General features: G+C 35.2%; 1 protein-coding gene and 1 pseudogene across 2 annotated transcripts in view; one reads left to right on the plus strand and one right to left on the minus strand.

The window, feature by feature from the left end:
* REDIC1 (regulator of DNA class I crossover intermediates 1) overlaps window positions 1–14930 on the plus strand; it is a 91439-nt gene extending 76509 nt beyond the window's left edge. Inside the window, exons 12-14 of one of the 2 annotated variants that reach the window (XR_009617343.3) lie at window positions 424–484; window positions 10044–10126; window positions 14167–14188. Coding sequence is in view for 1 of the 2 variants with exons in the window: in XM_060657925.3 (XP_060513908.1) it covers window positions 424–484; window positions 10044–10126; window positions 14167–14529 (507 nt within the window). In the remaining variant the exon portion in view is untranslated. Of the gene's footprint in view, window positions 1–423; window positions 485–10043; window positions 10127–14166 lie in introns of both variants that reach the window. The other variant, XM_060657925.3, reaches the window with a different exon arrangement.
* Window positions 14931–15050: 120 nt separating this feature from the next.
* LOC132660450 (U6 spliceosomal RNA) lies at window positions 15051–15163 on the minus strand (annotated as a pseudogene).
* Window positions 15164–16262: the final 1099 nt, after the last annotated feature.

Here is a 16262-nt window from a genome sequence, read left to right on the forward strand (position 1 = left end):
ATGAAAATCAAAATCAGTGGTTTGTTCTATACAAAAATATATACTTCTGAGGGCCTTTATTATTTAAGAAACCTGAAAATAAATAAATTGATATCCAACTTAAATTTAGAGAATAACAATAAATCTCCAAATTACATTCATATATTTGTCTCTTTTGAACTGCATTTACTATGATTACTTCAAGACTTTTCATAAGTTTCTTAGCAAGTGTCTATTCTGTTGCTTACTGTTTCAAAACCTATTAAATTTTGTTTACTTTATTATTCATCACAGGCAAATTTTTCTTTGTAGTATTAAAATAATCTTTGTTGAATTAATGTGAAGGAAAAGTACTGTAAGATGAATTGGTGGGATTAAGAGGGAGATGTGAGGGGGTATTACTGTTTATACTTGGGAGTTGTTAAAATTTTGTTTTTCTTCTAGATTCCGATGGAAGAAGGAGGAACTTGTTCTTTAAAAGACAGGCCAACATCTAAGAAAATCTGTAAGTATAACTATCAAGTGAATTTTATTCTTTAAAATGAACTAACATTTAAATGAAAATCAGTTAAGTTTTAAATGTTTTTTTTTCAGATTTATGCCACCAAATATTTCATAGATATGTTAGAATATACTAGTATTACACTTATTTTATTGTATATATTATACATGAGTATATATAATATATATGTACAGTTTAATGAATAATGAAACTGATACCCGTATATGTACTTTGTAGCTTAAGAAATGTATAATCAGAACTTTTGAAGGTCTTCTCAATTGCATTTCCTATCCTGCCCCCTAGAGGTAACTATTATCCTGAATTTATTTTTTGTGATATCACACATAGACTTTTCCATTGCTTAGTTTTGAACTTTTTACAAATTGAGGCCAACTCTACATATTTTTCTGATGTTGTTGTTCACCCACTAATGTATTTTGAGGTTTGTTCACTTTGATACTTTTGACTCTGGTACATTTCATTATTTGTTTACTACTATATCGTTTACGACTATTTTGGGAATGTACCACAGCTTATTTATACATCCTCTGGCTGTGATTATTTAGGTTGTCTTGAATATTTTGATATGATAAGCAGTGTTGCTTTGGCAATTCTTGACATTTCTTCTGACTCATGTGTATAAAAATTCCTCTGTGATATAGTTTTACAAGCAGAACTGAGTAGTCGTATGGTATGAACATCTTCACCTCATCCAGGTAATGCAGAATGTTTTCCAAAGTAATTGTGCCATTTTAAACTTCAACTAGTGAGAGGTAGGAGTCTTAGTTGTTAAATATTGTAACACTGCGTCTGGCACCTCATTGTTGGCAATCTGGTATTGCATTGTATTTTTAATTTATATTTCTCTATTAATTAGGTCGATTGGCCATCCATGTTTCATCTGTGAAATGCCTTTCATGTTTGTTGCCTGTGTTTCTTTTAAGTTGGGCTTTCTTTATGGGATGTCTTTTATATACCTATATGTGTATATCCCTAGATATTAACTGTGTATAGCAAATACTTCAGATTTGAGTGGTCTTTTTATTCTATGCTGTCTTTTTATTGATAAAAGTTTCTAGCACTTGTTATATATTCTGTGATAGAATGATTCTTCAGGATATCTAGGTCTACTAGGATACCTAGAAATCTTTATGGACTTTTTTTCTTTTGGAATTAATTTAACCTTTAGAATATGTAACACATTAGTTTGGTTGCAATCCTTATCTTTGCTGCCCTATTTCCTTCTGCATCAGATGAGTAGCTGCTTTTTGTTGGTTTACGTTTTATCATTCCAGGTTTTTTTCCCCAAAATACAGCCTAAAAGTTTATAAACACATATATATACATGAAACTTAGTTCTTGCCTTTCTCGTTTTAAATGTAATAGTAGATTTTTTATTTAACATAGGATATTTCATAAATTAATTGAATAGATTAATTTATTTAATAAAACATCCTGAAGTGTTCTCCATGGTAATATTAGACATTTTTTCATCCTTTATTTATGACCATATGGTAATCCATAATATGGATGGATTATAGTTTATTCAGCTAATGCCTGTTGATGGATGTTTGGGTTGTTTCCAGGATCTTGTTCTTACAAATAATGTTGCAATGAAAAACTCTGTGCATATGTTGCTGAGTTGTGGAGGTATATTTTTAGGGTAATTTCTAGGAATGGGATTGCTGAGTCAAAGGAGAGATACTTTTTTTTTTTTTTTTTTTCTGGTTTTATTGAGGTATAATTGGCAAACAAAAATTGTATGTATTGGAGCACCTGGCTGACTCAGTTCGTAGAGCATTTGACTCTTGATCTTGGGATCATGAGTTCAGACCCCACATTGGGCGTAGAGATTAAATAAGTAAATAAATATTTTTAAAAATTGTATATATTTAGGGTATACAACATGATTTAATATTCTTATACATTGTGTATAGCTAATTCTCACACAATTTTTTTTCTTCTTTTTTTTCTTTTTTTTAATGTTTATTTATTTTTGAGTGGCAGAGAGAGCACGAGCAGGGAAGGACAGAGAGAGGGAGACACAGAATCTGAAGCAGGCTGCAGGCTCTGAGCTGTCAGTACACAGCCTGATGCGGGACTTGAACTCACAAACTGTGAGATCATGACCTGAGCTGAAGTCAGACGCTTAACTGACTGAGCCACCCAGGCACCCCTCTTTTGTTTTTTTTCTTTTTTAATGTTTATGTATTTGAGGGAGAGAGAGCGTGCAAGTAGAGGGCCAGAGAGAGAGGGAGAGAGAGAATCCCAAACTGGATTGGTGCTCTCAGTGTGGAGCCCAGTGAGGGGTTTGATCTCATGAACCATGAGACCATGACCTGAGCCGAAATCAAGTCGGGTGCTCAACTATCTGAGCCACTCAGGCGCCCCTCAGAATGCTTTTGTTGATTTTGCTATATCTTTGTTTCAGTAGCCAACTAGCTACGGTTGCAATTAATAAACAGCTGTCATTCCAGCATGAATGTTATTTGATATTTTCATTTAAATTAATGAGTGTAGGGGCACCTGGGTGGCTCAGTAGTTTGAGTGTCTGACTTCGGCCCAGGTTGTGATTTCACAGTTTGTGAGTTCAAGCCCCACGTTGGGCTCTGGGCTGACAGCTTGGAGTCTGGAGCCTGCTTTGAATTCTGTCTCCCTTTCTCTCTGCCCCTGCCCCACTCACACTCTGTCTCTGTCAAAAAATAAACATTATTTTTTTGTAACTAGTGCAAAAAAAGAGAAACAATGAAGATGCATGTTGAAAGTATACTCTTTCAACAATGAAAAAAATACATTGTGAATGATTCCTTCCTTAATGCCCAACCCCCATTTAGCTCATCCTCCTACGCACCTCTGCTCCAACAATCCTCAGTTTGTTCTATATAGGTAAGAGAATCTTATGGTTTGCTTCCCTCTCTGTTTTTATATTAGATATTTCCTTCCCTCCCCCTATGTTCATCTCTTTTGTTTCTTAAATTCTATATATGAGTGAAATCATGATATTTGTCTTTCTCTGATTAACTCATTTCACTTAGCATCATACATTCTAGCTCCATGCATGTTGTTGCAAATGGCAAGATTTGGTTCTTTCTGATGGCTGAGTAATATTCCATTATATATATATGTATATATACACATATGTGTATATATGTGTATATATACATATACATGTACACACACACACACACACACACACACACCACATCCTCTTTATCCATTCATCAGTCAATGGATATTTGGGCTCTTCCCATAATTTGGCTATTGTTGATAATACTGCTATAAACATGAGGGTGCATGTCCCCCTTCAAATCTGTATTTTTGTATACTTTGGGTAAATAACTAGTAGTGTAATTGCTGGATCATAGGGTAGTTCTACTTTTAACTTCTTGAATAACCTCCATACTCTTTATTTTAGAGTGGTTGTACCAGTTTGCATTTCCACCAACAGTGCAAGAGAGTTCCCCTTTCTCCACATCCTTGCCAACACCTGTTGTTTCCTGTGTTGTTAGTTTTAGCCATTATGACAGCTGTGAGGTAAAATCTCATAGTGTTTTCTTTTTTTTCTTTTGAGAGATAGAGGGCACAAGTGAGTGAGGAGCAGAAATGGGAAAGAGAAAATCCCCTGAGGGGCAGAAAGAGAGAGAGAAGTGGGGCCTCGAGCTCACCTGAAGCAGGACTCAAGCTCACCCCAATGCAGGACTCGAACTCACAAACTGTGAAATCATGATCTGAGCTGAAGTCAGATGCTTAACCAACTGAGCCACCCAGGTCCCTGTCTCATCATGGTTTTGATTTGTATTTCCCTGATTATTAGTGATGTTGAGTATCTTTTCACACGTCTGTTGCACTTCTTAAGTCTTCTTTGGAAAAATATCTATTCATGTCTTCTGCCTGCATCTTGACCGGATTAATTGTTTTTTGGGTGTTAGTTTAATAAGTTCTTTATAGATTTTAGATTCTAACCCTTTATCAGATATGTCATTTGCAGATATCTTCTCCCCATTCTGAAGGTTGCATTTTAGTTTTGTTGATTGTTTGCTATGCAGAAGCTTTCTGTCTTGATGAAGTCCCAGTAGTTCATTTTTGCTTTTGTTTCCCCTTGCCTCAAGAGGTAAGTAAGGTAGTAAGAAGGTGCTACAGCTGCTATCAACCTGGGGATGCCTGGGTGGCTCCGTCAGTTAAGCATCTGACTCTTGATTTCAGCTCAGGTCATGATCTCACAGTTCATGAGTTTGAGCCCCACATAGGTCTCTGAAGTGACAGTGTGGAGCCTGCTTGAGATTCTCTCTCTGCCCCTACCCTGCTTGTTCTCATTCTCTCTCTCTCTCTCTCTCTCTCTCAAAATAAATTTTAAAAACTTTTAAAAAATTTGCTACCTGCATTCTCCTTTAGGATTTTGGTGGTTTCGTGTCTCACATTTAGGTCTTCCATCCATTTTGAATTTATTTTTGTGTATGGTGTAAGAAAGTGGTCTAGTTTTGTTCTTTGTGTTGCTGTCCAGTTCTCCCAGTATCATTTGCTTAAAGACACTGTCTTTTTTTCCATTGGATACTCTTTCGTGCTTTGTCAAAGATTAGTTGGCCATACATTTGTGGGTCCAATTCCGGACCCACTCTGTTCCATTGGTCTATGTGTCTGTTTTTGTGCCAATACCATGCTGTCTTGATGATTACAGCTTTGTAGTAGAGGCTAAAGTCTGGGATTGTGATGCTGCCTGCTTTGGTTTTCTTCTTCAAAATTACTTTGGCTATTTGGGGTCTTTTGTGGTTCCATACAAATTTTAGGATTGCTTGTCCTAGCTTTGAGAAGAATGCTGGTGCTATTTTGGTTGGGATTGCATTGAATGTGTAGATTGCTTTGGGTAGTATTGACATTTTAACAACCCATGAGCATGGCATGTTTTTCCATTTCTTTGTGTCTTCTTCAATTTCCTTCATAAGCTTTCTATAGTTTTCAGCATATAGATCTTTTACATCTTTGGTTATGTTATTCCTAGGTATTTTATGGTTCTTGGTGCAATTGTGAACGGGATCAGTTTCTTTATTTGTCTTTCTGTTGCTTCATTATTGGTGTATAAAAATGCAGCCGATTTCTGTACATTGAATTTGTACCCTGTGACTCTGCTGAATTCATGTTATCAGCTCTAGGAGTCTTTTGGTGGAGTCTTTTGGGTCTTCCATGTAGAGTATCATGTCTGCAAAAGTGAAAGTTTGACTTCTTTGCCAATTTTGATGTCTTTTATTTCATTTTGTTGTCCGATTGCTGATGCTAGGACTTCCAACAGTATGTTAAACAAGTGGTGAGAGTGGACATCCCTGTCATGTTCCTGATCTCAGGGGGAAAGCTCTCAGTTTTTCTCCCATTGAGGGTGATATTAGCTGTGGGCTTTTCATAAATGGCTTTTTTGATGTTTAAGTATGTTCCTTCTATCCCGACTTTCTCGAGGGTTTTTATTAAGAAAGGATGCTGAATTTTGTCATATGCTTTTTCTTCATCGATTGATGGGATCATATGGTTCTTAACGTTTCTTTTATTAATGTGATGTATCACATTGATTGATTTGCAAATGTTGAACCATCCCTGCAGCCCAGGAATGAATCCCACTTGATCATGGTGAATAATTCTTTTTATATGCTGTTGAATTTGATTTGCTAGTATCTTGTTGAGAATTTTTGCATCCATGTTCATCAGGGATATTGGCCTGTAGTTCTCCTTTTCTGTGGGGTCTCTAACTGGTTTGGGAATCAAGGTAATGCTGGCTTCATAGAATGAGTTTGGAAGTTTTCCTTCCATTTCTATTTTTTGGAACAGCTTGAGGAGGACAGGTATTATCTCTGCTTTAAATGTCTGGTAGAATTCCCCAGGGAAGCCATCTGGTCCAGGACTCTTATGTGTTGGGAGATTTTTTTTTTAATATATGAAATTTATTGTCAAATTGGTTTCCATACAACACCCAGTGCTCATCCCAAAAGATGTCCTCTTCAATACCCATCATCCACCCTCCCCTCCCTCCCACTGCCCATCAACCCTCAGTTTGTTCTCAGTGGGAGATTTTTGATAACTGATTCAATTTCTTTACTAGTTATGGATCTGTTCAAATTTTCTATTTCTTCCTGTTTGAGTTTTGGTAGTTTGTGGGTGCCTAGGGATTTGTCCATTTCTTCCAGGTTGTCCTGTTGGCTGGCATATACTTTTCCATAGTATTCTCTGATAATTGCTTGTATTTCTGAGGGATTGATTGTGATAAATCAATTTTCCTTCATGATTTTTTTTTCTAATTGGGTCCTCTTTTCTTTTTGAGAAGTCTGGCTAGGGGTTTGTTTGTTTTCAATTTTGTTTGTTTTCAAAAAACCAACTCTTAGTTTCTTTCATTGATCTGTTCTATTGTTTTTTTGGATTCTCTATTGTTTATTTCTGTTCTGGTCTTTATTATTTCTCTTCTACTGGCCTTGGGGTTTCTTTGTTGTTCTGCTTCTATTTCCTTTAGGTGTGCTGTTAGATTTTGTATTTGGGATTTTTCTTGTTTCTTGAGCTAGGCCTGGATTGCAGTATATTTTCCTCTTAGGAATGCCTTTGCTGCATCCCAAAGGGGTTTGGATTGTTATGTTTTAATTTTCATGTGTTCCATGTATTTTTTAGTTTCTTCTTTAATTGCCTTGTTGACACATTCTTTTTTTTAGTAGGATGTTCTTTAACCTCCATGCATTTGAAGGTTTTTCAAACTTTTTCCTATGGTTGATGTCAAGTTTCATAGCATTGTGATCTGGAAGTGTCCATGGTATGATCTTATTGAGAGCTGTTTTGTGACCCAATATGTGATCTATCTTGGAGAATGTTCTATGTACACTCAAGAAGAATATGCATTCTGCTGCTTTAGGATGAAAAGTTCTAAATATATCTGTCAAGTCCATCTGGTCCAGTGTATCATTCAGGGCTATTGTTTATTGATTTTCTGTCTAGATGATCTGTCTATTGTTGTAAGTGGAGTATTAAGGTCCCCTGCAATTACCACATTCTTACCAATAAGATTGCTTACCAATAAGATGTTTGTGATTAACTGTTGTATATATTTGGGTGCTTCCAAATTTGGTGCATAAACATTTATTGTTAGCCCTTCTTGATGGATTGACTTGTAATTATTATATAATGTCCTTCATCTCTTGTTACAGCCTTTAGTTTAAAATCTAGTTTGTCTGATATAAGTATGGCTACTCCAACTTTCTTTTGACTTCCATTAGCATGATAGCTGGTTTTCCATCCCTTCAATTTCAATCTGAAGGTGTCCTCAGGTCTAAAATTGGTCTCTTGTAGACAGAAAATAGATGGGTCTTGTTTGTTTGTTTGTTTGTTTGGTTTTTATCCATTCTGATTCTCTGTCTTTTGATTGGAACATTTAGTCCATTTATATTCAGTGTTATTATTGAAAGATAGGTGTTTAGAGTCATTGTGTTATCTGTAGGTTTCATGCTTGTAGTGGTGTCTCTGGTCCTTTGTGATCTTTGTAGCATTCCACTCACAGAATCCCCCTTAGGATCTCATGTAGGGCTGGTTTAGTGGTGATGAATTCCTTCAGTTTTCATTTGGGAAAACCTTTATATATCCTTCTATTCTGGATGACAGACTTGCTGGGAAAGGGTTCTTGGCTGCATATTTTTTCTGTTCATCACATTGAAGATTCCCTGCCATTCCTTTCTGGCCTGCCAAGTTTCAGTAGATAGGTCTGCTACTACCCTTATGTGTCTACCTTTTTATGTTAAGGCCTGTTTATCCCTAGCTGCTTTCAGAATTCTCTCTTCATCCTTGTATTTTTCCAGTTTCACTATGATATGTTGTGCAGAAGATTGATTCAAGTTACGTCTGAAGGGGGTTCTCTGTGCCTCTTGTATTTCAATGCCTGTTTCCTTCCCCAGGTTGAGGAATTCTCAGCTATGATTTGCTCAAGTACACCTTTGGCCCCTTTCTCTCTCTTCTTCTGGAATTCCTATGATATAGATATTGTTCCATTTCCTTGAATCACTTAGTTCTGTAATTTTCTGTCATGATCCAGAAGTTTTTTTTAATCTCTTTCTCAGCTTCCTCTTTTTCCATAATTTTATCTTCTATTTTACCTATTCCCCCCCCCCCTTGCCTCTTCAATTCTGTCACTGCCTCCAGTTTATTTTTCACCTCATTTATAGCATTTTTAAAATTCACCATTACTATTTTTTAGTTCCTTAATGTCTGCAGAAATAGATTCTCTGCTGTCTTCTATGCTTTTTTCAAGCCCAGCAATTAATCTTAGACTGTTATTCTAAATTCTTGTTCAGTTATATTGTTTATATCTGTTTGGAGCAATTCTTTAGCTGTCATTTCGTCCTGGAATTTCTTTTGAGGAGAATTCTTCTGTTTCATCATTTTGGCTAGTTTTCTGTCCCTTATGTGTTGTAAAAGCTCGTTGTGTGCCTTGTACCTGCAAGAACTGCTATATTAAAGAGCAGTCATACATGTCCAGGGCCTGGCCCTTCAGGAGGTGTTTTTTGGAGAGTGTTACTTGCTCCCTGTTGTTGTTGACTTTGGTTACTTTATCTCCCTACTTGTAGAAGTAGAGAGCCTGACATGAGGCTTGAACTCATGAACCATGAGATCATGACCTGAGCTGAATACCAAGAGTTGGGTGCTTAACTGACTGAGCCGCCCTCGCACCCTTCCTTGGGCTTTTCTTGAGAGGAAACCCATTTTCATAGACCAAGGGACAGGAATTGTTGAAGCTACTGTTGACTTACAGTATTTATGCATTGTAGGGAGTTAGGACCTGCCTCTTAGGTGCACTTTTAAACTTTACTTGCAATCAAGTTGCAGTTATCTGGTTGCAGTTACCTGGTTCCAGATAATGAACCAGATAATGAAAGAATATTATACTGGATGCTCTGAATTGATTTTTTTCATACAGTTTTGATTGTACAATTAATCTTCATTTACTGGATTAGCGCATATCTGCATGTTGGGATTTAATAAACTTGACTTATTCCTCTTTCTGCAGTTGACACTTCAAATTATTTGTTTATATGGGGTACCTGGGTGGCTCAGTTGGTTGTCTGACTTGGGCTCAGGTCATGATTTCGCAGTTTGTGAGTTTGAGCCCTGCTTGGGCTCTGTGCTGACAGCTCAGAGCCTGGAGCCTGCTTCAGATTCTGTATCTCCCCCTCTCTCTGCCCCTCCCATGCTCATCCTCTGTCTCTGTCTCTCAATAATGAATAAATGTTAAAAATTTTTTTTAAATTATTTGTTTATAATAAATGGTTCATATATTGGGAAAAAACAATCCAATATTCTTTATTATCCTTTCTTTCCTTATGTATATACTCTTATTTTACTTATAGATACAAATGTTTTAAGTATAAAATCCATAATACTATCAGAAATGCAAGCTGCCCAAGTATACAAAATTTTAACTAGTTTTCACACACTTTATAGCTCTCTGTAGAATGTTAACTAAATGTATTTTACCGGCAAATAGTTTTGCCTATGTATATACTTTGTATATATAAATACCATTCTTCATGAATTAAATCTTTATTTTCAGATCTTGATTCTTCACAGAGTAGTCAATCTACCAGTTATTCTCCAAGGCCAACAGATAGTTGCTTCAGTTCTAGTTCAGAAATGGTAAGTTACATTTTTTTTTTTTTTGCTTATTAATTTATGCTCTGCTAATTTAGAATTACTTATATTTTTCATAGGTTACCTTTACATTCTAAAAAATTGTCAATAAATAGTGAAAATTTTTTAAAAATATTAAACACTTCAAGTGTAAGAAAAATATAAACAAATGTAAAATTGAAATGTAAATATCATTCATTCATTTATAAAAATGATGTGTTCATTATTATTTACCAAAGCCACTCTTATCAAGGATAAAGTTGGATTTCTTTTGAAATGCTTTTTAAAAGAACCCACTTAGAATAATTAAAAACCTAAAACAACTAAGAATACATAGAAAAAGTCTGAAGGCTTAGATGAAGAAAACTATAAAATGTTGAAGAATGTAATCTGAATAAATGGAGTGTTATGTCCTCATGTTATGTCCTCAGTGGGAATGCTGCATTTCTCACAAATCACAGTTTAAATGGAGTTCTCCTTCATTAATTCTTCCATGTTCACTTAATCTGCCTTTTTTTTTTTTTTTTTTTTTTTTTTTTTTTTTGGTAGTGTCTGCCTCACTGTCCAAACGGCTCTTTCTAAGGATGGACACCCGTGGGCTCTATCTTGCCAATTTTAATGGGCATTTTTAAGTTTTCATTTTATGAGAACTAATAATATTAGTAGAAATTATTTTCTTGTTTTAAAACATGTTCTTTCTGTTTGCTTTTGTGATAATACACTTATCTTGGGTTTCCTTCATACCTCTTTGAATTCTACTTTATGGGGCGCCTGGGTGGCTCAGTCGGTTAAGCGTCCGACTTCGGCTCAGGTCGTGATCTCGTAGTCTGTGAGTTCGAGCCCCGCGTCGGGCTCTGTGCTGACGTTCAGAGCCTCGAGCCTGTTTCAGATTCTGTGTCTCCCTCTCTCTGACCCTCCCCTGTTCATGGTCTGTCTCTCTCTGTCTCAAAAATAAATAAACGTTAAAAAAAAAATGAATTCTACTTTATGCCTTTGATGACTTCTTTTCCACCCTTCTCCCTATATAAATGTAATGTTTAGGGTTTGCTACAGGACACTTTTCTTCTCTAAACCTGTACTCTAAATGTTAGATGATGTTCTGTATTCCATCAACATATAATATCTGTCTCATGACAGTTTTCTTCTTTGTCATTTTAGCCCAGATGCTTATTTAGATGTCCAATTTCCTATTTGATATAGCTTCTTGGATATTTCACCAAAATCTCCCTTTATTTTTGAAACATATTTTTATTTGAGAGAGAGAGCATGCAAGCAAGAAGGGGAGAGGAGCAGAGAGGGAGAGAGAGCGAAAGAGAGAGCGGAAGAGAGAGAGAGAGAGAGAGAGAGTGGAAGAGAGAGAGAGTGGAAGAGAGAGAGAGCGAAAGAGAGAGCAAAAGAGAGAGAGAGAGAGAGAGCCTGTCTCAAGCAGGCTCCACACTTAGTGTGGAGCCCGATGCAAGGCTCAATCCCACAACCCTGGGATCGTGACTTGAGTCGAAATCAAGAGTCAGATGTTCAAACAACTGAGCCGCCTAGGCGCCCCTCCTTTTCTTCTTTCTCTTAAACTGAACACCCACAGGTCTTTGCCCCAGCTCAGTTTTATTGATAATTCCCATATTAGTAGATACCTTTTTTATCCACTCAGTTGCTCACGCCAGAAACTTAATTAACTTTGCCATTTCTTTCTGGCTCATCATTTTTTTTAACCACATTGTTTCCATCACTTCATCCAGCCAGTTCTATCTCCAAAATAAATTGCATATTTTATCTACTTCTCTTAACTTTTGCTGTCAGTATGCTAGCCTCAGGTACCAGTATATTGTTCTTGCACTATTGTGATGGTCTCCTGCGAGATCTCTCTACTTATACTCTTGTCCCACTTTCTTCTGTTAGCAGTCATCATGATCTTTTGAAAACCTAAGTTGAATCGTGTTATTTCTGTGTTTAAGTATTCAGTGGATTTATGTTTTACTTTAGAATCTAACCTTCTTAATGTGGCTACAGGCCATGTGTAATCTGGCCTCTGGCTACATCTCCAACTTCTAATGTTCTCCCTTTTACACCACACTTCACATGTACTGACTTTTTGACTTTTCATTTTCTTAGCTTATCATTCTCTTTTCTGTTTCAGGGCATTTGTAGATCCTATTTCCTTTGTCTTACTCTTATTCATCTTTTAAGTCTCAGTTCAAATATGTCACTTCTTCTGAAAGCCCCTCGTTGGCTCCTCAATCTAAACTAGCCTCTCAGTTATGCTTTCAGAGTGCTTCATACTTGTTCTTCATAAGGCTTTTCTCAATTTATAATTAGATATTCATATGCATGATTATTTGATTAGTATTATTTCCACCCGTGAGAATGTATGCTTTAAGAGGGCAGCAACCGTGTCTACTTCACTCACATTGCAGAAGCTAAATGGATATTTATTTTCTTGAATAAATGTATTGAGCTTGTTTTTTCAAATTTGTGCCCAGCCAGTGTCAATGTTATTTCTTGGGCTTACTTTTTCTATTTTAGTGCCAGTCTACTGCAGCCTACACCTTATTTCAGGGTTTTTATGTTAACTTTGCTTTTTTTTTTTTTTTTTTTTTTAAACCTAGAACAGTCATTACTTTTATATTGGAATTTTAGTAAAAAATACTTTCGTTAGTTCAGTAATTAAAAGATAAATTTCTCTAAAAACAAAACAAAAACAACGGGTGCTTGGGTAGCTCAGTCGGTTTAGCACCCGACCTCGGTTCAGATCATGAGCTCACCTGCATTGGGCTCGATGATGTCATCACAGAGCCTGCTTTAGATCCTCTGCTTCCCTCTCTCTCTGCCCTTCCCTTGCTTGCACGCACGCTCTCTCTCAAAAAAAAGATAAAATTTTTCATGAAGTTGAAACATTCGAACTAGCAAATTGAAATCTACACCTATTAAAAGTTCTTAAAATTTAACTTTTTTAGATAACAGTTAAGATACTTATTCTTATTTAACTTCTTTTGTCTATTTGATTTGATTTTCCATTAGCTGATACTCTCCTTAAATTATACTTTTCATGAAGCTGGACCCATAAAAGATAGAATCTAGATATTTTTGAACTTAATGAGTCAATGAGTGAATTATTTATTTGTCAATTCTTTGTGTGAAATGGTAGGGAGATGATGTAGCCTATTATGAGGATTGAGAACAGACAAAATTCCCTTTTCCTTTCTTAGCTCTTCTGCATTTTTAATACAAGGATTATTATTGTTCTTGCTATTTTAAAAGTCCAGTAGGTTATTATTTTTTTAAGTTTTAATACCAGTATAATTACCATGTAGTCTTATGTTAGTTTCAGGTGTATAATAGAGATTCAACAATTCTATACAGTACTAAATGCTCATCATGATAAGTGTACTCTTATTCCCCTTCACCTATTTCATCCATCTTCCCCACCCACTTCCCCTCTGATAACCATCAGTTCTCTATAGTTAAGCATCTGTTTTTGGCTTGTCTCCTTTTTCTTTGTTCAATTTTTTTGTTTCTTAAATTCCACTTATGAGTGAAATCATACAGCATTTATCTTTCTCTGATTTATTTCACTTAGCATTATAGTCTCTGGGTCCCTCCATGTTGTTGCAAATGGCAAGGTTTTGTTTTTTTCCTGGTGGAATAGTATTCCATGGTATATATATACCACATCTTCTTTATCTGTTCATCTACTGATGGACACTTGGGTTGGGCTGCTTCCATAATTTTGCTATTGTAAATAGCGCTGCAATAAACATAGGGCTGCACATATCTTTTTGAATTAGTGTTTTTGTATTCTTTGATTAAATGCCCAGTAGTAGCACTACTGAATCATATGGTAGTTCTAGTTTTAATTTTTTGAGGAATCTCTGGAAGCAGTGGATTAATGTTTGAAGACTATTTGTTGGTGTACCAGCTTTGAATTGCAGCCTGCCAATATTTTCTATATTTTAAATTTTCTATAGTGTGAATTTTAGAATGCTTTGAAGTGATTGAATGATTTTTAGAAATTTAAGCAAAAATTTACAGCAAAATTACTGAATTTCTTTTAGCTATCTGAAGAAGAAGATAAAATATCGCAGCACGTTGAAGAATCAAATAGGAGAGCCATCAGAACCAGACAAATAACTAGTAATTTTTATCCAGAAAGGATGCCAAAACCTCCATGTGATGGAATTATTAAAAACAATGCCAAAATTCATGAACAAAATGAGAATCTTCACCACCTCTCAATGAAAGATAATACAGATCGGTTTCCACAGTCTCAGTGTAATTCAGCACACAATTCGCAGAATATAACCAGTAATAACTGCATTCTACAGGTTGCAAGATGTGATGCATGGGTCCAGACAGACAGTGAACCTGTAATGGAAAAAAAATTAGATGCTGCCATACAGTGTGCTATAATTTCATAATGTAGATGTAGAAGCAATGTGTCTTTGTAATGTTGAAAGGTGCAGTGAAAATATTAAGGCAGATACCACTGGAGGGCAGGAAATCCTTAAGAATGACTAATATTCTAAAATTTCAGCCTGAGTCTTAGCATTTTACTTAATGTTCAGAATTTCATTAACGTAATAACGAATGAGAATATGTAGCCAAGCACAAGGTAAAAGTATTTATGGCTTGTTTTAAAACATTTTAATTTTAATGTATACATTAATTTTACATAGAGATTTCTTTAAACACATATGTAGCTAATGTTCAAGATATACATCTATCTTCAAGTTTTGGAAAAATACGTATGTAAATTTACTGTCTATAATTCTCATGGTGATTATTATGATCTATTTATGGATAAAGTATGTTTAATTGCCTCCTGCTGTGTTTTCTTTATTTTCAAATTCAGTGCAGTTGCTTCTATTAGCAAAAATGTTCTAAGATTTTAAGACAGAAAATAATGCTAAACAGTGTCAAATATGTTTTGTAGTCCCATAAGAATTTTGTTAGCCGCTCATATTACAAATTTGCGTATCATCCTTATGTAGGGCTGTGCTAGTTTTCTCTGTGTTGTTTCAATTTTAGTATATGTGCTGCTGAAGCAAGCACTGTTAGCTACTTATATTAAATATTATACCCTCATTAAAATTATGGCATTCATTTTTAGATGAAATATATTTTCTAACTACTTACATTAAATATTATACCCTAATTTAAAAATTCTGGCATTTTTAGACAAAATGTATTTTCTGTTTTGTTTGGATAATGGTTTTTGTTGGTGCTTGTATTCAAAGGAGAATGTTTTTCTCTTTAAGCTATAAAAATATGTCAATGCTTTTCTAAAAGAAATCTTCAACATTAGAAAAAGTATGTTTACTAATTTTAATATTGCTAAGATTCTTTTCAAAAATATTATATCAGAATTTCTCATTTATAAAATATAGTCTTTGTTCCCAATATAACATTTATTTTTTTTGTCAAGATTTTAAATGTTTATACTCTGAAATCAACCATTTGTATGGATGTATTACAAATTATACAGCACAGGACATTATGATAGGTAACTGAACCAAAAATGTAGTTAGGAGTTTCTGTGCCTCTAAAGAAAAGGATAATGAGATATTCCATTGTTACATGCACACATATCAAATCAGTATTTTGTGCAGTAGGAGTGATCTAAAGCATAATGATTTAGAAACACTAACAGCTGATGTTTAAAAGGTAGCAGTCTTCAGTTTTTAGCTAGTTTTAGGAAGTTATTTTTGCAGGCTCGGGAAACTCAAAGAGCTCCTGAGTAATTTTCTTAAGGTACAGTAATCATCTTCTGGAAGTATATTGGTAGTATTTCAAATGCCAGATTTTCATTGTGATTTTAAACAAAGTATTCTGTCATGGATTGATTATCCTGAGCAGTATTTTGCAAAATAGGACCCAGCAATGAAGACCAATATAGAAAAAGAAGACCTTCTACCTGTGATACTAGAATAAGATTGAGCTGTGAATCTTAGCTTGGTTTCAAGTATCAAATACATGGATTTTTCCCAAGTACTATGCTAATCAAAGTCTAGCAGTATTGAAAGCACATTAATGACAAAAATCTACATGTAGTTACATTTTTGTCAATATCATAATGTGGCAGTTCAGCTCAGTAAGGTAAAAAGGAATGTCAGGGCTTTTTAGTGCAGTGACCACACATAGAAGAAGGTAA

Source organism: Panthera onca, chromosome B4 (genome assembly GCF_046562875.1).
Source record: "Panthera onca isolate mPanOnc1 chromosome B4, mPanOnc1 haplotype 2, whole genome shotgun sequence".
In the NCBI taxonomy this organism is placed as follows: domain Eukaryota; kingdom Metazoa; phylum Chordata; class Mammalia; order Carnivora; family Felidae; genus Panthera; species Panthera onca.